This window comes from Pteropus medius, unplaced genomic scaffold, assembly GCF_902729225.1.
Source record: "Pteropus medius unplaced genomic scaffold, Ma_sr-lr_union100, whole genome shotgun sequence".
NCBI classification, from domain to species: domain Eukaryota; kingdom Metazoa; phylum Chordata; class Mammalia; order Chiroptera; family Pteropodidae; genus Pteropus; species Pteropus medius.
In genome coordinates this window covers 94,850-122,199 of record NW_024349142.1, presented here as the reverse complement: position 1 = coordinate 122,199, position 27,350 = coordinate 94,850, and the positions used below count along the sequence as shown (strand labels likewise).

Below are 27,350 nucleotides of genomic sequence, written 5' to 3'. Positions count from 1 at the left end.
GTGAGAATGTGTAAGGCACAGGGAAATAGCAGACATAAATGAAAGGTAGTATAGAGGTGGAGCCCCTGAGCTGGTGTGTCTGGTAGATTATGACCTACTACGTGAGGAGGCACAAACCATCCACACGGGGGCAGCATCACGCTCCCACTTTGGGGCCCTTTTCAAAGAAGCAGCAGTTTCAATACACTTACACAGTTTTTTACTTACAGATCCCAGAAATGCAGGGGCAGGAGGCTGCAGGAGACAGATAGCTGGATAGCAAGCACCTATTACTCATAAGGTGGTTGCGGCGGTGGTCACTAATTTTTCATGGGCTCAACTCTGAGTGGTTATTTTAAAGGCTCTGGGAAAATCAAGGGGGGGATCTTGTGGTGGGAATCCTAAACTCTGCTCCTCATCTAATGTCGGGACTCTGGTGTCAGTCGGGTCGTCACACAGTGAAATGCGCAGGGGGTAACTCAGAATGGCTGTTTCCTCATCACAGGGCTGAGTTGTGTGCTCCAAATTCATGTGTGGAAGCCCACATGGGTATCTTAGAATGTGAGTGTATTGGAAGACAGGGCTATTAAAGAGGTGATTCAGTTCAAATGAGGCTAATTAGCACGGGCATTAATCCAATCTAACTGGTGCCTTACAAGAAGAAATGAGGACACACACAGACACTAGGGGTGCCTGTGCACTAAGAGGCAACAAGGTGGCAGCCAACTGCCAACCAAGGAGAGAGGCCTCTGGGGAAACCAACCCCTCCGGCACCTTGTTCTTGGACATCCAGCCTCCAGAATGATGAAGAAGTAAATTTCTGTTGTTTCGGCCACTCAGTCTGTGGTATTTTGTCATGACTATCTTAGAGAACTATTACAATTACCCATTCACTTATGGATGAGCATTTGCAGAATTTTAAAATTTTGTTACCAGCTGTTAGTTTTTATCAGGAAAGATGCTGTTGATGTGAAAATTCAAGTACAAGTATTTCTGTGGACACAGTTTTATTCTTCTTAGGGATCTATCTATAAATGACCGTTGCATGATAAGTGAATATTTAGCTTTGTGAAAATTACCACTGTGTTTTCTAAAGTGGGTGTCACATGCGGCATTCCCAGCGATGTATGGGGATTCTTTTATACAACTTCACAGACTTAGTATTGGCAGTCTTTGAATGTGACCATTCAAATGAATGTATGCCTGTGTTTTTTGTGGTTTTATTTTGTATTTCCTTATGATTAATGATGTTGAGCATATTTTCACATACTTAATCATTCACGTATCTTTGGTGAAACATGTAATCAAAATTTTTGTTGTTAAATTGGGTTTTCTTGTTATACAGTTTATTTTAAAATTCTGGATACTAGTTATTTATCAGATATATTTTGCAAATATTTTTCCGTGGGTATGGCTTGCATTTTTAACTTTATTAAATGTGTCTTTTTAATGGCAAAGTCTTAATTTTGGTAAAGTCCCAATTTATTACTTTATTTTCTCTAGATTTTGATTTTTATGTCCTTTGTAAAAACATTTTTTTTGGTCTAACTCATGTTCAAAGAGTGTTCCAATACATTATCTCCTTCATTTTATATATATCCATTTCAAGTTAATTACTAAGTTGAGTAATTCAAGTAATCAGTAAGTTAATTGGTAAATAACTTGAGGTGTTTTGAAGTTTTTTTGTTATTTGTCTTATGGATGTCATAATTTTAGAGGAATCTGTTGAAAACATTACTCTTTTAGTCTTGAAATACTTCTGTAATTTTATTGAAAATAAATTGACAATATATATGTAGTTCTATTTCTGGACTCTATTTTCTTTCTGTGTTTAGCCTTTCAGCAATATTATACTTTTCATTAGTATAGCTCTACAGTGATTCTTAAATAAGATGCAATCTTTCAAATTTGTTGTTCATTCCAAAATTTGTTTGGGGTATTTTAGGTCCTTTGAATTTCCGTATGAATTTTACTATGTTTGTCAATATTTATCCGCCCCCCCCCAAAAAAAATCACTGGTAATTTGAGAGTCGTGTGAACCTATAAGAAAATTAAGAGAAAAAAATTAAAATGTTAAGTCTTTAAATTCAGAAACGTGGTATGTCTCAGTAATGTTTTATAAATTTCAGAGTTCTTGAACATATGTCTAAATATTTCACATCTCAATACTGTTGTGAGGAGTATAGTTTTTCAATTTCCAAACATTCATTGTATATTGACATTCTATCCGGGGACCTTGATTAATTTAACTTATTAGATCTATTAAGCTTTTTGAATAGATAACGAAAGATTTTCTGAAGATAAGCATGTCATCTGTGAATGATGACAATTTTGGTTCTTCCTTTACAATTTGTACAACAATTTGTTTCCTTTCATTTATGTCACTAGCACAGAACTTCAGTACAATATTACACAGAAATTTTGAGTGGACATCCCTGTTTATTCCTAATGTTAGGGGGAAAACATTCAGACTTTCGCCATTAACTATAACCTTAGTTTTAGGTTTTTAACAGCTTCTCTATACCGGGTTAAGGACATCAATTCTCTGATACCAACTACCGAGAGTTGGCATCCGTCTCCACAGGTTTAAGGGCTCAGTCCTCCAGAAGAAAGCCTTCACTTCAGATGTCAGCTGGTAGTTACTTGCACTTCTGACCAACTGGCTATCATTTCAGGGGTTCTCATTAGCCCCTCAGGATAAATAATTTGCTAGACTAACTCATAGAACTTACTAAATGTGCTATACTTATGATTCCGCATTTGTCATAAAGAATACAACTCAGGAACAGCCAAGTGGAAAGGATGCACAGCACGAGGTCGGGGGTTTGGGGCTGGATGTACAGGTCTCATGAACTCTCCCTACTTGGTTTTGCTATCAGGGTAATATTGATTTCACAAAATTAGTTGGGAAGTGTTCTATGTTATTACTTTTTTAAAAAGTAACATCGTTTGGTTTCTTCATTAAATACTTGGTAGAATTCATTAGTGAAGCCATCTTGGCCTGAAGTTTTTAGTGAGAGGGCTTCTTACGTTTACACTACTAGTAATCTGGAAATACTAATAGTCTTTAATGAACAAAGGATTTTTCAGATCTACTTCTTGAATGAGCCTGGCTAGTTAGTATCTTTCAATCAATTTTTGTCCTCCAATCTCCCATTTACTGGAAAAGAGTTGTTTGAAATAATTACACACCATCCATTACGTTTTAAAGATATCTAGTGCTATACCTTCTTTTCTCATATTTGTCATGTGATTTCTGTCTTTTTTTCTGATGTGGCTGGAAGTTATCATCAATTTTACTAATTTTTTCAAGGTACCTGTTTGAGGAAGGTGTAGTTCATAGATTTTCTTGAAAAAAAGAAAAGGTACATAAGACTGATTCTCAATACACTGGACATGAGGCAAACAACAATGACCTACTACCTCAGGTTACTGTGAAAATAAATTCTCAGGCTGCATGCAAGGATGAGGAATTGAGGCAGCCTCCAAATGTCACCTTGAGTTAAAGAGACAAAACTTGAAGTCTGGAGTCCACAGAACACAGTACAGGAGAGAGAAAACCAGAGAAATATGGAGAGTTGCCTCCAGTACTGAGCTGAGTACTAATCTGTACATGCGTGTAGGAAACCACCAGAGGATGAGTACAGAAACACCTGAAAGGTGTTTCCAAGGCTCATTTGGAGAATGAAATAGTCCTTGTTCCAACTGGCTTGAGTGGGAAACCTCATAATTAATTCTTTAAAAAAGCATCAAGTAGAGAATGTAGAATGGTTGTGTCTCAGCAGTGGGAGGGAAAAATTAGCCTTAAGATGAATACTGCATAGTTCCATCTAAGAGTGTTTTGAATCAAGACTCTAAAAGGTCATATTGTTTCCAAGAAACTTAACCATGTAACAACAACAACAACAAAATCAAGAATATCTATAGAAATACAAAAGAGTTCAGTATCCCCAAAAGGCAAAATTCAGTGCCCAATCAAAATTATATCACATTAACAATACTGGACAAGGTAGATTTTGGAGCAAAAGATATTAAAATAAAGAGCTCTTATTCATTAAGTGGAAATATAGTAAAAAATGGTTGTACACACAATAAAAAGGCTCAACATATACAGAGCAAAACCTGATAGAACCAAACACGGACATAGACAAATCTACTTTTATATTCAAAGTTGTCAACAATGCTCTTCGAATAACTGATCGACACCAACCTCCACATCTATAAGGATAGAGGAAACATAGCATTATCAACCATCTTGATGTAGTCAACATCTGCAGAACCTGCCACCAAACAAGAATACAATCATGAAAAATGATCAAGGACAAATGAGAAATATAGACATTACCTTATCAGAAATAAGAGAGGTGGCACCACTACAAATTCTGTATTAAATAACAGAATAGTTTGAAAAATTAGACTACTTAAATAAAATAAACAAACTCCTTGAAAGACAAGAACCACATAAGCTCACTCTAGGAAAAAAAAAAAACTTTTATAGTTCTATATCCACTATGGAAATTACATTTGTAGTTACAAACCTTCCCATGAAATAAACTTTAGGCCCAGATACTTCACTGGTAAATTCTAGCAAACAAGACAGAACTGATACCAGTTCTTCACAAACTCTTCCAGAAAATTGAAGAGTAGGGACTACTTAACCAATTTATTCTGTAAAGCCAGCATTATACCAACCAAATCCAGGCATTAAATTAATGTCCCTCATTAGCATAGATGCAAAAATCTTTTTAAAACTATAGCGAATAGTCATGTGCCATTAAACAACATTTCAGTCAACAGACTGTGTATATAATGGTGGTTCAATATTATAAGAGCTAAAAAATTCCTATTGCTTAGTGATATTGTAGTCATAAATGTCAAAGCAGCACACATTACTTGTGTGTTTGTGGTGATGCTGGAGTAAACAAACCAACTGCCCTGCTAGTTGTATGTAACACATACAATTATACACACTGTATAATACTTGATAATGACTGACTACCTGATGAGGACCTTTGTCCAGGCTATTGCTGCAATTCAGGAAAGCACTGAGAAGATGCTGATGCAGATCACAACACCTACAACTACATCAAGAATCTTGCTTGGGCTTTGGGTGATGTCACCACAGAGTGTGTGACTAGCATCTCAAAGACACTCAAGAGGTTCGTCTGTGACTTCAAAGGATTTGCCAAGGATGAAGTTACAAAAATCAACAAGGCTGTAGTTGAGATGGCAAACAACCATACCCTGGGTGTGGATGAGGATGACATTGAAGAGCTCCTAGAGGTGGTTCCTGAGGAACTGACCAATAAGTTGTTGTTGGAACTGGAGCAGGAGCACAAAGCTGAAGAGGCAAGTGCAAAGGACCCTGCAGAAGAATCCTCCCCTTCCCCCAACCCCCCAAAAATCAGTAAAGGGTTTAGCAGAACCTTTTGGGAGACCTCAGAAGCTCTTAAAAAAGTTTTGAAAGCATGGACCCCCAAAGAGTTTTAATGAACATACATGGTTATTACCACCTGCTTACAAACTGCTAACTTATGACAAAAAAAAAAAAAAAAGCAAACCATCATGGGCATATTTCTGAGAAGAGGGACACCTCAAGAGCCTCAGGCAGGTCCTTTAGGTTGTATTCCAGAAGGCAGTCATCACAGATGACAGCTCGTATATTACTGGCCCTGAAGACCTTCCAGTGGGACAAGATGTAGAGGTAGGAGACAGCGATACGGATGATCTTGACCCTGTGTAGCCCGAGGCCAATATGTCTTACTTTTTAACAAAAAAGTGTAAAAAGTGAAAAAAATTTTTTTCAATAAAAGCCTATAGGACAAAGACATAAAGAAATATATAAAGAAAATATTTTTTGTACAGCAGTACAATGTTTGCCTTTTTGTCTTAAGATGTGTTGTTATATTTGAAGTTTTTTAAAAATTAAGTTTAAAAAGTACGAGTTACAGTAAGATTAACTTATTATTCAGGAAATTATAAGTATTTAAAAATAAATTTAGTGTAGTCTAAGCGTAGTGTTTATAAAGCTTACAGTAATGTACTAGGCTGTCACACTCACCACTCATACAGAACAACTTCCTGTCCTGCAAGCTAAGTGCCCTATACAGGTGTGCCAATTAAAAAAATCTCATACTAAGGAATGAACTACTGATGTACAGAACATTGATGAATCACAAATAATTATGTAGAGTCAAAGAAGCCAGATACATAAAGTGTTAAATTATTCTCTCTGTATATCCATGTATAATTCTAGGAAATACAAACAAATCTAGTAACAGAAAGCAAGATGAGTGGGTACATAGGTATGGGTGAGGGAGAGGGTTATAAAGGGAATAAAAAAATTTGGTTTACAAGTGCAAACATGTATTGAAATTTACCAAATTGTACACTATAAATATACGCAGTTTACTGCAGAAAATCTTTGGACCGATTGCTTTGACAGTGACCATAGCCATGAGACACAAATATGGGAGCCTGGAGAATTTCTGTAAGCTCTCGTACCAAAGCTACAGTGACGGAAACATTTGTGGCTACACCTTTAGAAGAGTTACATTCCCTACAGTTTGCTGCAGTCTCCAAACTCCCTATTAATCAGTGTCTCTGTGCTAATTATGATTCTTAGTCCTTTTATGGGACAGTTATGTCTGCTTACTGAATAGATTTCAGGGATGCTGGCAGGTCCCAGGAGGTCAAGTCCTCAAGAGGGCTGGGAAATATGAGGCCTTGAGCAGCAATGCCAGGTAGGCTGAAACTAGAACAGCTGTTCTTTGCAGTTCTACTCACACCACTGATACACAAGTTGGCGCTCTCACAACAGCTGCCCATGCCTTGGTGCTGGCAGAGCCCATTTCTGTTCTCATCCCAACCCACAAAGTCAACGGAACCCCAAGATTAAAGGTAGTTTAAAAAATAAGGAATTTGCTGCAAAACCAGAATATTGAGGCAGCCAATTCCCAAGGTAGGTGACCTGGAGGCTGGACAAATCTATCGGAAATGCTGTGAGACCACCAAAGTCCATGAAAACTGGGAACCCTACCTGCAAGCAGCCAGCAAAATAAAGCTTGCATCCTTCTGGCCCAAACTGGGTCATGCCTATGTTTAAACCAGCTGGGGGCGGGGACAGGAAGGAGGGAGGATATTCAATGGGTTCAGAACACTGGGGTTGGGGAAGTGCCCAGGCCTGCCTACCAAAGTGTGCTGGGTGACTTATGCACAATTGACGAACCTGCCATTGCACAGATTGGTGGCTTCTTTCAGACACTGGCAGTGATAGAACTCTGGCAAGGGCCCTGGGTGACAAAGGTGACAAAGTGCAACACTGCTCCAGAAAGCTTCTCGTGGAGCTGGCCCTCAGAAGGATCTCCCTGGGGTGGGTGTTCAAATGAATGGGGTTCAATTTCCAGTTCCTTCAAAGGCAACTCACAGAGCTTCTCCCTGGCATTAATCACTATGGTGAATGAGGAGGTGGCATACGCCCTGCTAGCCTAAGGCCTTCCTCCAGTGTGCACTTTCCAGTGTCGAATGAGGGAAGCCCTCTGTCTGAACGCTTTCCCACACTCGCTGCACTTGTATGGCCTCTCCCCAGTGTGGATTCTGTGGTGCTGGACAAGCACGTGTTTGTGGCTAAAGGCTTTCCCACACTCACCACACACATAAGGCTTTTCACCGTTGTGAACCCTCTGGTGTGCAATAAGGTCAGAGCTTTGGCTAAAGAACTTCCCGCACGCAATGCACTCATAAGGCCTTGCCCCTGTATGAACACCCCAGTGCTTAATGAGTCTATACTTGTGGCCAAAGTACTTCCCACACTCGCTGCACTCATATGGCCTCTCTCCAGTGTGGATGCTCTCATGTTGAACAAGTGTGGACTTGTGGCTGTAGGCTTTCCCACATTCGCTGCATTTGTAAGGTCTTGCTCCAGTGTGGACTCTCTGGTGCACAATAAGGTTGGAGCTGTGATTAAATACTTTCCCACATATACCACACTCATAGGGCATTTCTCCAGTGTGAATGCGCTGGTGCTGAGCAAGTATGGGTTTCCGGCTGAAGGTTTTCCCACACTCGCCGCACTTGTACGGCCTCTCTCCGGTATGGACTCTCTGGTGCTGGACAAGTGAGTCTTTGCGGTTGAAGGCCTTGCCACAGTCGCCGCACTCGTAATGCTTCTGTCCACTGTGAAATGCCTCCATGCACTTGGTGTTACTGTGCGGCTTCCACTTACTGTGAGGACTACGGTGCTGGAAAATCCCTGAGTTAGTTGAGAAGTCCTTACAATCTTCCCCAGCCATTAAGGATATTTCCAATGGTCGGACAAGGCAGCTGTTCAAAAGAAAGTCCTGGCCCTCGTCCCTTCTGAAGGGTTTTTCTCCATTGCGCTGCTTCTGGGGGTGAAGGTTTGCACTGAACCAGAACTGTTTCCCACACACTTCACATCCATATGGTTTCTGCCCAGTGTGTGTTTCCTGGTGCTCGGCCAAGTGCAAAGTGTCTTTCAAGACTGGGCCACATGTCTCACAGAGGTGGGCTTTCTGGGTTGAAGGGACTGCTTTGGGAGTCCTGATCTGTGATACGCCTTCTACAGAAACTTTCTGCTCGAAAGGTATTTCCTCTTCTTCTATTCTATGCCAGCAACCTGAAATCAGACAAATGCTGGTGAAGTGCACACTGACATTGGTGGGAGGGGTGGTCTCGTTACACATGTGTCTACGAGGACTAAGGGCAAGGTCACAGGACTGCTGTCAGGACAGAGGCCCAAGCTCAAGGTGTAAAGTTCTGCTATTCAGCAGTTGGCATCTATAGGTCACAGAAGGGAAGAGGCCTTGACTGGGAGAGGATGCAATCATGGGGTACAGCCCAGGAAAGCCAGCGGCTCCAATGAAATCATCCATAAACAATTTCAACGAGGCCTTGGCTACTGGGGACAGTTGAGAGCTGTGTAAAAGAGTGTGTCCCCTGAAGACAAACAACTGAATCGCTGGTATTAAAGGACTATTTGGGGTCCATGTACCTCCCATAACACATTAAGTACAGACCAATGTTGGGGAGCAGTTGGGGAGAGGAACAACTGAAACGTGGAGACAGAGGAAGGGAACAGCCAGAGGCCAAATGCCAGAGCATACATGACAAGAGTGTAAATGGGAAAGCAAAGACAGAAATGAAGTGTGGCCAGTGGCCTTGGCACTACAACTGTGGGCACAGAAAGATTAGAGAATGATTGGGACCCAGTCCCAACATGACACCTCTCCCCAGCTCCACTCACCAGGGCCATGCCTATCCCGAGCCTCTCTGGTCATGGCCGGAGTCATGTCTGTCCAGTGAGATACCTGGGCTTTGCCATCCAGCTCCAGGCAGGCAATCCCATGGGACACGGAAGATGCATATCCTAAGGAAAAGACCAGAAAGGTAAATGGGCAGCACTGGTCTGGGCAACCATCCCTCAAAGAAGAGAACGAAATGTTATAAAAAAGTCCAGTGGTCCCAGCAAGTAATAACTATACTGGTCCCTGAAATTCCTGACACAGGAAGGCCACTGGAAATGTCAGCTAGAGGATGGGAGAAGCTGGGGCACAAGGTTGCTGGGACAGAGGCACCCAGTCAGGTTGAAAACAAGCTGGATATGATCCACTGGGGGACTATCAGAGCCCTTAATCCTGACTCTATATATGTCAACCTTCAGGGCAGTAGGTGTTGGGACTGCTCAGGAGTCAGAGGTAGCAGTGCACACTTGGCCTCGGCAGTACCTACTCCAGGAAACTGGGGAGGGAGGCAGTGCCCATGGCTCTGATAAAGGAAGGGCCAGGCTACCCCTGGGAAACAGGGATGGGCAGAGCCCAGGCCAGGACACTGAGCCAGATGGGAGGGCCTTACCCAGTGAGGCCGTAAGCGCAAAGGTCTCCAGCATTACGTCGCGGTACAGGAGCCTCTGAGTGTCATCCAGGAGCCCCCACTCCTCCTGAGAGAAGTACACGACCACATCCTCAAACGTCACCTGCTCCTGCCACAATGAGGAGAGCTAAGTCCAGGAGCAGCCTCTCTAAGGACACCCTTTGTGCCCCCACAGGTCTCCCTCTTCCTACCTAACTCAGAGGAAATACCAGGACCAGGTGTCATGGGGTCTGCTCTGTCCTCATGATCCTTTGGTCACTGTGCCTTTGGTCACAGCAACAAAAGGCAGATGGGCAAAAAGACACCACCTAAGCTCTGGGCCTGACATGGAGGGCCACCTTGCACCTCCCTCCCAGCAGCCAGTCTCCTGGGGTTGCTAAGATCATGCTTACCAGATAACCAAAGTTGACCTCAACTTTCTCCCTTAAGCCCCCTATACCAGGGCCCACAGGCCATCAGTTCACACTCCTCTGCACATGCATATCACTCTTTTGGATTACTCTGCGTTTCACAACTCTATCCCCAACCTGGTCAGCATCCATCACCTTCCCAGCTCACTAACTGCACTGCCGTTGTGATGTGTAGATTCTCTCCTAAATCTATCTATATGCCATCGTCTACCCTTTGAACATCTTCATCCTAACCAGTCATGTGTCCAGCAGCTCACTCGACAACATGTAGTATTCTCTGGAACATCTCAGACTCTTCATATGGTCACAAATAAACTCCTGATATCCACACCGAGTAACTGCTACCATTGACTTACCCACCTCAGCCGATGGAGCATCTGCCCTTTCAGCTGAAAAGGCCAAAAACCTTGGGGTTACCTTGTTTTCTCACATCGGAAAATCTAATCCAGTCAGTTCTCCCTTGGCCCATCTGTTATTACCACCCACGTAGAATATTAAAGCAGCCTCCTCCCTGGTCTTCATTGTAACTCCCTCAACACTCACCAGTCTGCTCTCTACCTGGCATCCAGAGGACACCTCGTAAAACCTGGATGAGATGATCCCCCTCCTCTGCTCATCTGCCATGGCTACACCACCCTCAGAACAGAGGCTCACCTTGTCAGCTGGGCTTTTCAGGCTGGACTTCTGCATTTGATTCCTACCAGACATGGTGAACATCTGTAGTTTCATAAACACTACCATCTCAGTCTCACCTCCAAGTATTTGGACATGCTGATTCCTGTGCCTTGAACAACCTTTAACACCTTATTCCAATGGTTACCAGAAATGGGAACACTTCCATGTAACCCCTGGCTTGGACTCAGAACTCTGGGCCTAAGGTTTCTCCAGGGTCTTCACACTCAAGAGTTGAGAGAGTACAAGTAAAGTGTTCTAGGATTCCACAATCCTGCAAACCATGCGGTTGGGGCGGGGATGGGATGGAGGAGAGCACTGACATCCTTCCCTCACCTGCATAGGATCCATAACTACTTCCGAGTCCATGGGAACCTGTGGGAAGAGGGAGACTGTGAGACAAGAAATCATGAAGGGGTCATGCCTGTTCACTCCTCCTGCCCTGCCACAAAGACCTGGGGCGCTCTACCTTCTGAGCCTGGCCACCTAACAGCTGTGTTACCTCGGACCACATCTCACTCTTCCTGTGCCTCAGTCTTCATCATCTCCCCATCCCCACTCCAAGTCTGTTCTCTTCAGAGCAGTGTAGGGAATTAATACCCTCAGATCGTGCCTTCTTTGTTTAGAACATTTCATGACTCCTATCACCCTCAAACTGAAGGCACAGCTGCTCAGGCTGACATTCCAGACCGGACTCCTTGCATTCTTTGATCCTGTCACACACCAAGGCCCCAGGATTCCCGAACGCTCCGGCTGTGTCGCACCGCCAAGCCTACATGCTGGCCCCTCGGTACGCCCTTAGACAGCCCATCATACCGGCTGTCGGAAATGGGATCCAACCACGAGCGCCCCCATCGTTTGGATACAGGGGCCCTCGTGGCCCTCATTCGAGGGCTTAGATTTCAGAGATTGAGGTTGGCGGAAGAGCCGGAGGCGCAGCACCTACCTGCGCCGGGTCCATCAGCGCAGCCTCCGCCATCAGAACCTGAGGAGAAGAAAGGGGATAACTTGCGGGAGACAATTGGGAGGAGCGAGGCTCGGGCGGCTGGGTCACCTGGGAGGTGTCACAGCCGATCCTCAGGCCTACCTCTGTTCACAGAAGTACCGCCTCCTCACGCGTTTCCCTCTGGTGTCACCTCTAGTCTAACCCTGCGTCAGGGAGACGGATGTTGTGAATTAACCAAAAGCAAACAAAATGTCCGCCCAAAAAGGAAACGGGAAGTCCCGCCCTAACATCTTCTGCAAGATCAGAAACGCCTCTTCCCTGGGCCTTCATTGGCCTGACGCCGCCGACGTCTCTAGGTAATGTAGTACCCACAGTACCAACGATGGAGATGCACATCGCGCGAGACCTCCAGGGAAAAGGTCAACCCGCAGAACTGGGGAATGTTTAGTTTTGAGACGTAGGCGGAGCTTCGTTTCCTCTTATGAGAAGCCGCAGCCATATTTCCAGGGAGCGTAGTCTGTAACTTATCCCAGAAATGCTTAGGAACATGTTGTTTCAAGCTTCTTCATGCAAAGAATGCTCACCAAAAAATCAAATGGACGCACGCATGCTAATTTCACTCTGACCTCTAATAACTGGAAGTTCGTAAATAGTATGTTGTTAGCAAATAAACACATGTAGCCTGAAGCTCTAGAGTTACTTTTGTGAGCATCAGCATTTTGGATCAGGACCAACAGAGAAAAGACTCTAGACACGGACACTATGTGAAACATGGAGTGGGGATGCTGGGATCTGCTGAAGTCTGTGGACAATGCTTGTGTCTCTGGTTATTTCAGAAAACATTTCTGCCTGTGTAATTATGTCAAAGCCAGTGAATAACACTTTTTTTTTTTTTTTACAGGACAATACTTCTTACTCCGTATAGAGATGTACGCAATTCCATTTATGTATCTTACAAATATCTGAAAAGAAAGGCGATATACCAAATGTCATTTGGCAATTATGTGGGCAAGAACAAGTCAGTGCAGAAGAAATAACCACCAAACTAAATTTCTATATGCAGTAAGAATGCCTTTCAAGAAACTGACATAAGACTATTTGAGGCCAAAAATAAGGAATGCAGTGGAAAAGAAATCCACAGGAAATAAAATTCTAAACATAATATTCAAGTCTAAAGAAGGCTGAACCCAGACGAAAGGTCTGCAATGAGAGAAAGAATGAGGATTAAGAGACGTACATCTTTTGATTAAAATAACTGTTCATTTGCTGTGTAAAGCATGACTATATCTCCTTATGGAGTTAAGATGATGGACTTTCCATGCACAACCACAGAACATACATTGAGAGGAGGCTAATTTATTAATTGATAAATCTCTTATGTTTCCAGGTAACTGATATAAGGACAAGGATGAGTCTTGTCCCAGAAACACCAGCCTTCAGCTTTATTTATTCTCTAAACGTGTTTCCTGGGCACCTACTAAGAAATCAGAACAGGAAAAGCCCTGCCAGCCCACACAGAGGGTGGGGTTGGGGGACTGTCATTACCTGAGCCTTGCTTCATCATTCCAACCACCCACAGGTCCTGTCACTTCTGCTTCCAACATCTCCAACTCCATTCCTTCGGGGCAGTCTACCCACAACACATTTCGGACTATACTAAAGCCTCTGTCCTGCCTCCAACATCAGGTCTTGCTCTGCCTCAACTCATTCTCCACACATCAGACAGAAGGTGATTTCAAAACAAATCAGGTTCTGTTTGGTAGATTCGGTGGATTAGAGCACATTGGTGGCCAGAGAGACAAGGGCCTGAGTCTTCTCTGTTACCTGCTCTTCAATTTTAGCCTCAGGGTTGGTAACATGCTCCCCATCATCAGTTAGCATCGTTTATGCATGACCTTGCCCTGTCTGTGGTCAGCCTCATTGTATATACCGGGACAAAATCCAAGAGAGGCCAAGCAGCTCCTTGAAGTCCCGCACAACCTACATGACGCCAATGCGGATACGTAGCCCATGTTCCCTTCTCTAGTGCCCTCCTAAACATTGAGGGCTTTCAGGAATGGAGCTGTAGACTTCACCCAGGAGTAGCAGCTGTTTAGTTTTATCTCACTTCAGGTATTGCTTCATCACCGTGTGTTTGACACTGGGCGTCCCCTTGGCAGGGGGAATTTGGTAATGGTTGACTGGTTCTGTCCAAGGAAACCACTTTATTGTGGCTCTCAAGATGGTTTTTAGGTACTAAAAGAAAAGGAAAGACTAGAGCCTCAGCTGCTCAGGGGAACTGATATCCAGGTCCATCGACAACAAGGATAGTCTCTAGATGAGTGTCTGACGGAGTTTTGGACCCTTATTTCTCCTCCACCACCACTTCTGCAGCTCTTTCCACTTTCCCTACGTTTGGCGCTTTGGGAACTACATTGCCCAGAAGGCGCGGCGCCCTGAGGCGTCAGTGCTCGGCCAATGAAAACGGCTCTTTCCGTGTGTGAGAAACACTCTGGGCACTTTTGATGTAGCCTCAGAGGCAGTGATTTTGGGGTCTCTGGGGTCCCTCCGTATCATCAGAAGCTCCTGAAAACTGTTTTTGAGCTGACAAGAAGGGACGACGCGAGAGCAGGCAGGTGTTGTCTCCGTTGCACAGAGGTGGTTCCGAGGCTCGGCATTGGCGCCCGGGCGACCCATTTCCGGGTCGGGGACGGGGATGCCCGGGGCCCGACCTGGCCCTTGGCTCCTGGCCCCGCTCTGTCCACAAGGTCTGATGGCGGCGGCCGCGCTGGGGGGCCCGGTTCAGGTGAGTGCGCGTCCCCTCGGCCCTCACCGCTTTCAACCTACCCGGACCCTAAAGCCCCGAGCGAGCGTCCCCTGCTCAAGGAAGTCAATGCAATAGACTAATAGAGAGTTCTGGTGGGGACTGGAGGCAGTAGAGCCAGGAGGAATAGTAAGATCTGGGAGGCATTTAAAAAAACCGAGCAGACAGGTAATGAAAGACTATCCCTTTTCTGTTTGCATTTTTGTCTGTTTCCTGAGTATCTGGAAGGATGGAGATGGGGAAGTCAGCGCAGGGAGCAGGCTTCAGAAAGATTAGGAGTTGGATTTTGGACAGGTAACCCTGAGATGTTCCAGTGTGGCAGTGTCACACTGGTAGCTTGCTCACTCACGTCTAGGCTCTGGGGAGGGCTGGAGATATCCAAGGGATGGTGGGTAGTGGCCTGGACCAGTGCAAGGCCTGTGACTCATTTAGGAGGGAGAATCTTAAAGTTCTTATTTCAGATGGGCCTGGAAGGTGGGGCTGCTTCCACAGGGGTGGTTTCCTGTTGTGGGCAGTGGTTCTGGCTGGTGTGTGTAGGAATGGAGGGTCGTAGTGTGTGAGAACCAGGATGGGGATGGAGACTGAGATATTCAGTGGTATAGATGTGCCACTACAGGCTCAGCAGGCTCTCATGTCCACTCCTTGTGGAGAAAAGGAAAAGTCAGCTGGGCTAGTAGAGCAGCCCCTTTGGGGCATAAGTTCCCCAGCCTTCAAGGCAGGAGGGATGAGCAACTGTTCCAATGGAAGGCAGCAGGATTGCCTTCAGGAGAGTGTGTACTGGGCAGCCAAGCTGCCAACAGGACTAGTATCGACTCAGTTTCCTCAGGCCCAACCCCTCACTTTATTAACTTGTGATTTTAAGAAGTATTTATTTAAACACTAGTTAATAAAAGTACATATGTGTACATGTGTATATATACACATATATGTGTATATACATGTGTATACATATAGGTGATTAAAGTAACATGGATTTAACAAGTTAAAATCACATAAGCAGTTAGTAATTGGTTGAAGTCTTAATGTACTGCTAAGCATTTGATTAAAATCAAACATTTTAACTATCACATTTTCTTAGTTAAAAGGCATATAAAAACCCCTCCATTTTCAATACCTACCAGTTCATTTGCACTGAAAATGTTGACAGAAGTGTTCATTATGAGGGCCGGAAGAATCAATACTTAGTACTTGGCACATAGGAATGAGTTTGATACAAACAATAGGCCTATTGGGTCAGCCCCATTATCATCCGCATTTTACAGATGATAACACTGAGGCACAGGGAAGTCAAGTACTTGTCCAAAGTCACACAGCTGGTAAGAGGCATTACCGAGGACTGAAACCCAGCTGGTATGAGGGGGCTTGGATGAACCTTTGGGACCCAACATTGTTGCCTGCTTTTTATGGTCTTGCTTTTCCATAGGTTCCTGTGGCTGCAGAATTGCTTCCAGATCGTGCAAAGACAAAAGAAGGTGTCCCCTCCTCCACTCCCACCTGCTTGAGCTCCCAGGTATTCTGGGACTCTTTGCATGCTATTCTCCCTACCCTTCCATCTGAGATCCCTGGAAGGTGCTCACCCAAGATCAGGGGCTTGAGTCCAGACTAGGGATTATATGGGTTGGTTCCCATTTCTGGCAACCAGTGGCATGATGCTTAGAAGATACTACATTCACAGTGATCAAGAAATGCTGGAGGTGAGGTTGAGATGAGAATGCTCAGGCAACCTTAGGTCTTCTTTATGTTTGGTGGAAACAGCAGGAATCAGGAATTAGACCTCGAATAGCAGCCTGAGGAGCTGAGCCTCTATTCTTAAGGTGGTGGGAGCCAGAGAAGATTTGGAGCAGAGGAAGGAGGTGATCTGACCCTGACTTAACAAGCTTTTTCTGCTGCAGAGTAGAGAGCAGACTCTTGGGTTGCAGGGAGACTAGGGAGGAGGATACTGAAATAGTCCAGGCGAGTGTTGGTGGTGACTGGACCAGAGCGGTGGCTGTGGAGGTTGGAGACATGTTGGAGTCTGGCTGGTTTTTAAGTAGGTCTGAGCAGACTCTCTGATGTGGAGGGTGGGAGAGAAGTGGAAGAGTCAGGGGAGACTCTGAGGTGTGTGGCCTTGTAGTTGTCAAAGTTGATGGTAAGAGTAATTTTCAGTGGAGATGTTAGGAGTCATTTGGGACCATCTTGAACTGAGATGTTCTAGAGACATGTAAGTGGATTTGTCAAGTGGGCACCTGGAGTTCAAGTGAAGAGTTCAGATTGGCGACACCCACAACAATGATGGTGTGTGGACCAGGATGGAGCTATGGGTCAGATTTGGCAGGGGGCACGTTCAGTTCTGGTGGCAATGCCATTAGGTAACAAAGGAGGGGAACGAATCTCTTGCTGGACACCTTGATAGGGGTGGTGGGCTTCACAAAGACACATGAGGGAGAATAATGGCATGGTGACAGGGTATAGGAGTGAGGAGGGTCTGGCTGGTGGCCGGGGTTTCATGGGGAGTGGACATGAGATGGAAACAAGGCAGCAAGATGACAGTAAAGCTGGTGGCTCCCCAGGCTCTGACCCTTGCTGGGACCTGGGATTAGCTCCAGATTAAATAGGACCCTCTGAGAGAATCAGTAGGCATGATGTGAAAGACAAGTGAGTCTGGCCTTCCAATCAGCATCAGAGGAAGCTGAGGCTGGTGAAGGGACACTTTTGTGACAGAAATGTGGAAGAGGGCTGAGGGGTCTGAAATCTGCATGTGGTTCCAGGTGGCTGAAGATGAAACAAAGATCAGGATCAGGTAGGGAGGCCTTCGAAGCAGGCTTGGAGGTTGCCCCGGGCAGTCAGGGCCATTGGAGGCCTGTACAGGATGGGATTCTGATCACATTTCCCTAGTACCCTCTGGATGCCATGTGCACACTGGCACATGGTGAGGCCAGGGAGAGATGCATGATGTGGTATAGGGGATGGTGGTGGCTGTGAGGGGTTGAGGATATAAAGAGAGGTGTGGTAAGAAGAATGATGTGCATGTTGGGAGGGAGTGTAAACTGGTGGCCCCAGGCCCTTGTATTGGAGGCTGAGGGGAGAACAGTGACCCAAGTTTGGTTGGGTTTGGGAAGCACAATCTGGAGAACTCCGGGTGAATTATCTGGCAGGTAAAGGGTGAGGACCTGCAGGCCAGGCCCAGAGCTTAGATGACATCTGTCTACCCATCTGCTTGTTGTCAAGGGCTGAACAGTGTTTAATGGGACTGTGAGGAGAGGCTGGGCATCAGTGGCACCAGGGCCTGCTATCTCCTCTGAGGAGGAGAGCAAGGAAGGAGGGAGGATGATTGGAGAGATGCCTAGTCCTGGGAAAGACGGTTGTACATAAACTCAACTGTCTCCATCTTGGCAGGGCTGTGTGACTTTTGAGGACGTGGCTGTCTACTTCTCCTGGGAGGAGTGGGGGCTCCTTGATGAGGCCCAGAGACTTCTGTACCGCAGTGTGATGCTGGAGAACTTCGCACTGATGGCCTCTCTGGGTAAGGTCCTCCCAACCCACTCCAGTATCCTGGCCTGTACTCTGCTCTTCCGCTTTTCTCCCAAGCTGGATCATGGGCACTATTTCCTTCTCCGTGTTCTGGAGTGGGTGTTGTGTGGGCACTTAGCTCATGCCTGGGCTGTGTGCACTATGCCTTCTCTCCTTGAGCTGCCTTGATGCTTGCTGCCCCAGAGCCTTGTGGGAAAGGGCTTGGGGATTAGGAGTCTTGCGGTCAGCCTAATGTATCACACTGGTGGCCTCTCCCTGGCCTGGTGACACTGTGAAGATCCAGGGCTGTTCTGTGCCCCAGGTTCTGCCTTCTTCCTCTGGCTGACATACAGGATCTGCCTGTGGCAGGAATTGAGGCACCAACATGGCCACTCTTGACTGGGTTGTTCCTGTGAGACCCTCCTCCAACATTCTTTGTGTAATGTTTAGTTTTCTTTCCTGTGGTCTGTCATGGGGTGGGTCACTTTGACCCATCTGTCTTGTTTCTCCCTTAGGACTTGCATCTTCTGGGACCCAGGACATTACCCAATTGCAGCGGTGGGGAGAGCCCTTTTTGCCTGCCAGAGAAGTCATAACTGTAGCCGTGCCAAGAGGTACTTGGAGGGAGGAGCTAGACAGGCATGAGAACTCATGGAGGGGTTCAGATAGTACTAGAGTCTTTCCAGTGGACACTGATGTTTTCTATCAAGGCAAGAAGCCATGGATTTCCATCTTTTCTTTCCCAGTTGCCTGAAGTCTACTCTGATTTCTGACCCAGAGCTATCCCCGCCTCCTCTGTATCACACCTGGCTCTTTCCACTGCTTCCTCTACAGTGCTCTCCAACAGTGGCCGTGTTTTGTGTTCTTTTATGAGATGGTCCGTCAGGTGTGGCCACAAGAGGACACACAGGTGAAGCTTAGGAAAAAACAAAATTTGTTGTGCTCAACAGGTCCAGAGAGACAGTCACTGCATGCCAAGTGTTGGGGGCGGAGGGGAGTCACATCAAAATAGTTACCAGGTGCCCTTTGGAGCTCCTCATTTAATTCGATTACGTTAGGTATCAGAGCATTGATGGGGGAAACAAAGCATTGAGATTTCGATAATCAACAGTTAAGTGCCACTGCTGGTAGAAGGCTTAAGCCTGGCCAAGTAGTACTACCGAAAGGAGAAACAGTGGGGATAACTGCCTCTCTTTTAGTAGATCTTGGACAAGCAGCAGAAGGCCTGCAGTACCTTGGCACACAGTGACTGTCTCTCTGGACCTGTTGAGCACAACAAATTTTCAGGAACAGTTGTGGTGTGCTCACCACTTTCACTAGAGGGGCCGCTCTGCGGGTTCTCACTTTATGGTTCTGCCTAGCAGAGCTGGGACTCTGGCTCATTCCAGCGTTGTAGGAGGCAGGCAGTGGCATCTCTGTCTACAACAGGAAAACTCAGAGCATCAGAGGTCACCATGATGGGCAGCTGTTTAATAAAGACTGTTGTAATATCCCTTTAGTTTGAATGGGTCACCTGGAATGATGGTAATTTGGGCTCTTATATCCAGTAAAGCTATGAAATGTGTATTTTTCGAGTTCTAATGAGCCACCAGTTGTTTATGGGTGATTGTCCCTGGGTGGTGTGACAAGGCCTGGGGACTGAATCCCCAGTGGCGAGTCTTTGGTGGTTGCCAGGTTCTAAGCTGGAGGTATTTTTGGGTGGGCTTGGAGCAGCTCCCTGAGCTACTAGATCTGTGGGTAATAGGTAAGGCTCTTTTAATAATATCTCCTTTGGTTGTAATTTGGGGGTATTTTGCCTAGTAATTTGTTCATGAGACAGTAGGGGTCATCAGCAAATCAGGAAAGGAGCAGGCTGAATGGGTGTGATGAGCTGGACTCTGAGTCAGGTGAATGCAGCTCTCATGGCACATCATATCAGTTCCATTTGTGGCCTCCCATTTGGTGTGAATATGTGGATAAGGAAACGCTGCCCTGTATCAGAGGCGCCTGCAAAGACAACTGCTGGACTCTGTGACAAAGGGGACCTCTTCTGAATTAGAAAAGTGTTTAGGGTTTTCCTTGTCTGAATGTTCAAAGAACTGGTGTGTCCGTGAACCGCTGCAGTTTCTGTGGAGAAGCATGCGGGCCTCTGTGATACTTTTCCATCAGCATCTCCAGGCCATGAGAATCCACCTCAATGATGGCAGGGCTTCTGAATTCCAAGATGGGATAGAGGTTTCAGGTTCCTCATCTGAAGCTTTTATAATTTTATCAAAAGTCCCAGCCTCTGTCCTCCTGGGTACCTTCAGCCCTGAAATACCACGTAAGAATTGAACGCGGAGTGTCAAAGGACCTTTATATAAATTATGTATCTTGAGCTGTTTAGTAATGCCGGCAGCTGCCTCATCACTGGGGTTGTCTGAGCAAGAGCTGCAAGTCCCGTATTAACTGCTCTCAGTTACCAATCCCCTGGTGTGAATATGTGGATAAAGCTCCCTTTCCCAATGTCTTTGAATAAAATCTTTAAGAATAGCTTGGATTTCTAGTCTTGTAAAATAATAAATTTGGTTTCTAATTCTTTGTGATCTCAGGGTACAGCCACAGGGTATTCTAGAAAGATAAGATTCACAATTTAGAGCAGAAAGTTGTGGCTGTGCCTGAGAGAGGTAACACAAAGCAGTTCAAACTGGCGCAGGACATCGATGTAACACTGGGTGATGGAAGAGCCCAACTGAGACAGCCAGTTAGTAAGTCAAGCAGTTAAGAGGCATCTCCTAAGTCCTCCCTTGCCTGTGACTAGACCATCCTGTTCGTGATGCCAACCGCTTTTTATTCTTTTATGAGATGGTCAGTTAGATGTGGTCAAAGAGGAGACACAGGAGAGGTGTGGGAATAAACAAAGTTTATTATACTCACCAGTCCCAGAGAGACAGAGTCACTGCATGCTGAAGATGGGTCACCTGGGAGGGAATGCCAGGGGAATGAACGCAATCAAGCAGGGGAGAAGTAGAGAGAACCTGTGGGTAAGTGCCTTTATTGGAGATACACTAGAAAAGATGCGTGGGGCTTTCATTGGTGCATTTGAAGGGGGGTGGGTAGCCTCGCAGTCCTTAAACACTAGCTATTCAGTTGCATTCAGTTTTTCTGGGTGAACATACCCTTTTGTATTCATTCCTGTGTAACGAGCAGCTGGGGCCCTGCTGAAAGCCATTTGCAGGGGAGACTGCCTCTCCTTCATGAACTATATGTCATCCTGTGTCCTTGCTGCTCATGAGGCCCCCGCTGAGCTGGGAGCCTATCAGGTCCAACACTGCATAGCAGGCCCTTCCTCATGCTGACCTCTGTGGCTCCTTGATCTGTAGTGGTCCCAGGGTCTCCTGACTGGGTGTGTCAGACACACATTTGTAAGGGGGCTGCCCACTCCCACTGAAGTCTACATGCACTTCATCAGCATTTCTGTACCCTCAGGAAGCTGGTGTGGAGCGGAGATTGAGGAGGCACCTTCTGAACAGAGTGTTGATGCAGGAGTGCTCAGAGCAAACTTTCATCAACACCAGAAGCTGCGCTGTGGAGAGAAACCTGTAAGAAAAGAGGCGGGGCAACATGAGAAGGACTTCCTGACCAGCTCTGGCCTTGACTGTCAGGTGACTCACAACAGTGAAGAGTTACACAGGAACACAGAAAGTGGGGAGGGCTTTCACCCCAGAAAAAGGCATTACAAGTGCGGTGAATGTGGGAAAGCCTTTGGTCAGAAATATTTACTCATTCAGCACCAGAGACTACACACTGGAGAAAAGCCTTATGGATGCAGCGAATGTGGGAAATTATTTAGCCATAAATCCAACCTTTTTATACACCAAATAGTTCACACTGGTGAAAGGCCTTATGGGTGTAGTGACTGTGGAAAATCCTTTAGCCGCAACGCGGACCTCATTCAACACCAGAGAGTTCACACTGGAGAGAAGCCTTTCACGTGCAGTGAATGTGGGAAAGCCTTCAGGCATAATTCTACACTTGTTCAGCACCATAGAATCCACACTGGAGTAAGGCCTTATGAGTGCAGCGAATGTGGGAAATTCTTTAGCTTCAACTCGAGCCTCATGAAACATCAGAGAGTTCACACTGGAGAAAGGCCTTATGAGTGCAGTGAATGTGGGAAATTCCCACAAGTCAAGCCTTATTAATCATTGGCGAGTTCACACCGGAGAAAGGCCTTATGAGTGCAGGGAATGTGGGAAATTTTTCAGCCAAAGCTCTAGCCTCATGCAACACCGAAAAGTTCACACTGGAGAAAAGCCTTTTAAGTGCAATGAATGCGGAAGATTCTTTAGCGAGAATTCCAGCCTCGTTAAACACCAGAGGGTTCACACTGGAGCAAGACCCTATGAGTGCAGGGAATGTGGGAAATTTTTTCGCCACAGCTCCAGCCTTGTTAAACATCGGAGGAGTCACACTGGGGAAATGCCATATGAGTGCAGTGATTGTGGAAAATCATTTAGCCAGCGTTTCAACCTCCTTCAACACCAGAAAGTTCACAGAGGAGAGAAGTCTTGAATGCAGCTAATGTAGAAAGACCTTTAACCAAAGGTCTGCTCTGATTCAGCAACAGAAAATTCATAACCCAGATAGGCCTTATGAATACAGGGAACATGAAGAAAGGCTTCAGCCAAAGGCTTAATATAACCTTGTTGGGCACCAGAAAGTTGAGACTAGAGAAGGGCCTTCGGAATACAGGGCATGCTGTCTCCTGGCCAACCTAACATGACACAGAAACTTTGAGAGTAGCCTTTATCACAGAGCCAGCAGTTGCACATCATTCATCAAGTTCGCACACTGGGGGCAGGATAAGTATTGCTGGCATCAAGCGCCTCCTGAGGAGACAGCCCTCAGCCTGGGAGCATTAGGGAGGGGGTGCCCTGTGTTCTTGGCTGCCTCATTCTGGAGCAGAGTTCTCATATCCCTGAGTTTGGAGGAGGGAGAGAGGAAGTGGTCTTGGTTCAAATGTGACTGGCTCTAGCTGTTTTTACTGATTAGACTTTTCTTGAATAAATGTTTCTTAATTTGCTGTATATCTTAGGACCATTTCTAGAGACTTTAAAATGTGTTTTCATAATTTCCTCCAGTCTTAATGTGAAGCAGGCCCTCAAAGCTTCTCACAGTCATGCTCGAAGTTGATCCAAATATATAACTTTTTAAGAACTTGCCAAATTGTGTTCTAAATGATTATGCCATTTCATATTTCCTCTTGAGTGTATTAGATTTCCAGTTTCTTCACCTCCTCCTGACCTTTGTAGGTAAGACAAAGACCATTCATTTTAGCCATTCTCATAGGTGTTTAGCAGTACTTCATTGTTTCAATTCATATTTCCCTAATGACTTGGTATTGAGGATTTCCCCTGTGTTCATTTGCCATCCATATGTCTTATTTAGTGAATTATCTGTTCAAATCTTTGACCTACTACTAAAAGAATTGTTTTGCAACTTCTCATATATTCTGGATATTAGTTCCTCATTTGATATATGCTTTATCAATATTCTCTCACAGTCTATGGTTTTAGTTTTCATTTCTTAAGAGTATCTTTGCTTAGAGCAGAATTTCTTAATTTTCACAAAGCCCAATTTACTTATTTGTTCTTTTATTGACTGTGTATTTGGCATTGTATCCTTTTTCTCTTACAAAGTTTGGTATCTTTGCCTGTCAATAAAAGCCTTATCTGAGTATGCTATTGGAGTCTTATGAGTCTTTAAATATCCAATCTTGTGAAATCTTTAGATTTAAATGCAGATAATGAACTCAACATTTATACATATCTCCCATCTCTTCAGAGACAGCCTACAAACCAGTGACATTCCAGTAGCTGTAAGTAAATTTAATGCCTAGTTATTAGCTTATACACTTAACTTTTTCAATAAAAAGAACCAGAATTCCTTAGAAAAGAGGCTACTTACAGGTTGGGGCAGGAAAGGCACAACATGAGTCTAGGAAATATTCTTTCATTAGAAAGTAAGGAAACTCTCACAGAATAATGTTGATACATTAGCTTTCTATTGCTATCCTAACAAATTACCACAAACCTATGGCTTATACAACACAAATTATATTACAGTTATGTAGGTTGTAAGTTCAACATGGGCTGGATATCACTGGGCTAACATCAAGGTGTTGGCAGAGAGTCTGAGGGAGATTCTGCTCCCTGCTTGTTTGAGTTGTAGGATGATTTCAGCTCCCTGTGGACATAGGACTGATAGTCCTGGTTTTTTTTTTTTTGTTTTTGTTTTTGTTTGTGGCTGGCAGCTGAGGATCACCCTTGGAACATGTAAGAACTTTTACAGAATATTTAAAGATTAAACTACCAATTATATACAAACTCTTCCAAAACAAGGCTCAAACACTTCCCGATCAACTAAATGAACCCAGCACAAACATGATACCAAAAGCGATGACGTTAAAACAACTTACAGACCGATATCCACATGAATGTAGCTACAACAAAACTAACAAAATGTTAGCAAACTGAATCTGGTGACGTACATATATAAACACTAATAAATCATAACAGTGTGGTTTGCTGGGAATGCAAGGTTTTAACAATCGAATCTATAATATAACCTACATTAACAGACCAAAATAAAAACAATCATTTCACAGATGTAATGAAAGCATTTCACAGATATAGTGAAAGCATTTCACAGAATTCAAAACCACTGTATAATAAAAATTCTTGAGACTAGTGCAGCAGTGCAGGGGGCAGAGAGGGCAGTGCAGGATGCCGAGTAGGTTGTGTTCCAGAGAGATGGGGTAGCAGGGCTAACACTTTGACAGCTAGCTGGAAAGAGCGCAGAGTCAGCGCTTGGGGGAGCATGAGGACAGGTTCGGGAAAAGTTAGCTTTATCGGTCTAAGTAAGAACACAGAAATCTGCACAGACCTCATCACAGATTCTATGGAGGAAAAAAACATTGGGAGGACCACCTAGGTTTTTGCCACACGTGGTAGTGTATATTTGGGGAATTTGACTGTGCAGCTCTTGAAAGGCGAGACACTTGTGTACACTTAACTTTTTATTCCATAAAACATGAAGGACAAACCTAAAAATAAAAATGTACTTCAAGAGAATGACCACAAAAATCCTACCCCTTGTCCTTTCCTGAAAGGAGGTTTTAGACACTTTATTGTTTGGGGTTTTACCATTGTTGGGATTTGTTGTTGTTGTTATCAGGGGGATATCTGGGGGAAAATTATTTTTAAGTGAAAGCTTCTAGCAAGCCCCACCCCCGTTCCAATCAACTTCTTGCTTTATTCTTTAAAAAAGAAAAGAGAAAGAAAAAGACCAAAAAAGGCATGCTGTCTATGTCTATCTGCACCCAATCTGTTCCACCAGAAAAGCTAGTCTATGTGTGAGCTCTCATGCTGTCTTTGTAGCCATCTTAAAAAATAAAAAATAATAATAGTAAACAGGAAGGTTTACAAAAAAATTCTCAGCAAATTAAGATTAGATGAGAATTTCCTCAACTTGATAAAGGGCAGCTATGAAAAACCAACAGCTAACATAATATTTGCTGGTGAAAGCCTGAATGTTTCCCCTGGTACTAGGAATAATGCAAATACGTTCCTGCTCATCACTCCTACTGAACATTGTACTAGAGGTCTGTGTTAGTGATGGAAGGAAAAAAGGTCTAAAGATTGTAAAGGGAGAACCAAAACTATCTATTAACAAATGACACGATTATGTTGAGAATTCTAAATTATCCACTAAAAAGCTACCACATCTAAATGATTGAGTTTAGCAAGGTCCCAGGATAAAAAGGCCAATATACAAAAATTATTTTTTTTATACATACTAGTAATAAATGGTAACTGAAAAAAAAATCTTTTACAATAGCATCAAAATATGAAGTATTTAGAAATAAATTTAATAAAATATGTTCAATAACTATGAGAAACTATCAAACATTGTTGAGAGATATTAAAAGCCTAACTAGTTTCACTGAATTCTGCAAAATATTTAGACTAAATAATACCACAATAATACATCCTCTCAGAAAATGGAAGATCAAATGCTTTCCAACTCATTTTGAGAGGCCAGCATAACTCTGAAAACCTATTGAGTATAACAACAAATTACAAAAACTATAGTCTTAATTAATACAAATGAAAAACCCTTAACAAAATATCACAAATCAAATCCAGGAAAAAAAGTACAAGTAATAAAATACAAATCACTGGGTTGTATCAAAGAATATGGTTGGTTGAACACTAGGGAGACAATCAACCCTTACCCCACAGTCTGTTTTCCTCTCTGCTGCCAGAGGGGGCCTGTGAAGACCTGAGTCAGAGCGTCTCCCTCCTTGGCTCTAAACCTTCTATGGCTCCCACTAACTCAGGAGAGGGGCCCAGCTCCTCACTAGGGCTGATTTCTGCCCACCTGCTCACTGGTCCCAATGGACATAGTGTAGATCTGCAACTTCACGGTCATTCCTAGTTCAGTGTCACAGCCAAGCATAGGCGCATGCTAATTCTTGTCCCCAGAACACCCGTCTCACCTCATCTGACTGGGCTCCAGAAAGTGGAAGCGCTCCATACAATCCCTGGTCTCCATTAAGGGCCATGGGCCAAGAGTGAGTCACCTCTGGGGTCCCCACACTTGAGGGCAGGAGAGGGGAAGGAGGAAAGTCCTAGACAACAGCATCTTCTACTTTGGGGCCCTAAGGCCAGCGGGGCGTGGGTCTCAGTGACTGGGGGCCTGAGGCAGGTCTACTCACCTGCACGCAGCCAGCAACGCCTCCAACGTAACCTGTGCACCGAGCAGGGACCGGGCGGGTCCCTCCAGCTTAGTCTAGTCCACATCTCGCCCAGGGTGTGACCTCGGCTGACCACACTCTGGGCCTCAGTTTCCCTCGTGTAAGAGGCACACCACCTCAGGCATCTGGAGGAAGAAGCGCGGGTGCGGCCCGGGAGAGAGCAGCCCGCGGGGTCACAGCTCGATGAAGGCACTGAAGTGGGTCTACTCTGTTCCATCTTCCTCATTCGGGTCTTGAGAGCCGCCTGGGAGTCCCACCCAGGGGTGCACAGACCTGCCACAGTCACTGTGAAGTACCCAGGGGTCCCGTGCCCACACTCTTCTGCGTCGTCATTGGATGAGTGCCTGCCACCGAAGCACAAGCATAGCCTTCTGGGTAATGTAG

General features: G+C 44.8%; 2 protein-coding genes across 6 annotated transcripts; one reads left to right on the top strand and one right to left on the bottom strand.

Moving 5' to 3' along the window:
* Window positions 1–6,180: 6,180 nt before the first annotated feature.
* ZNF772 (zinc finger protein 772) lies at window positions 6,181–12,190 on the bottom strand. Of its 5 annotated transcripts, none has more exons than XM_039880588.1 (6): window positions 12,037–12,190; window positions 11,896–11,934; window positions 11,286–11,324; window positions 9,850–9,976; window positions 9,242–9,364; window positions 6,181–8,614 (listed from the first exon to the last, which is right to left on the bottom strand). In XM_039880588.1, exons 2-6 carry the CDS (start codon window positions 11,926–11,928, stop codon window positions 7,467–7,469), a joined length of 1,470 nt encoding a protein of 489 aa, XP_039736522.1. In that variant the 5' UTR covers window positions 11,929–11,934; window positions 12,037–12,190; the 3' UTR covers window positions 6,181–7,466. The 5 variants fall into 5 exon arrangements, with proteins under 5 accessions (XP_039736522.1, XP_039736524.1, XP_039736523.1 ...); XM_039880590.1 differs by having other exon boundaries at window positions 9,850–9,970; XM_039880589.1 differs by having other exon boundaries at window positions 11,896–12,176.
* Window positions 12,191–14,359: 2,169 nt separating this feature from the next.
* LOC120617021 (zinc finger protein 773-like) lies at window positions 14,360–23,892 on the top strand. The gene is given in 6 exon segments (XM_039880586.1): window positions 14,360–14,680; window positions 16,122–16,208; window positions 18,074–18,200; window positions 18,703–18,801; window positions 21,635–22,328; window positions 22,330–23,892. Coding segments are annotated over 6 exon segments (1,488 nt in total). The 5' UTR covers window positions 14,360–14,590; the 3' UTR covers window positions 22,721–23,892.
* Window positions 23,893–27,350: the final 3,458 nt, after the last annotated feature.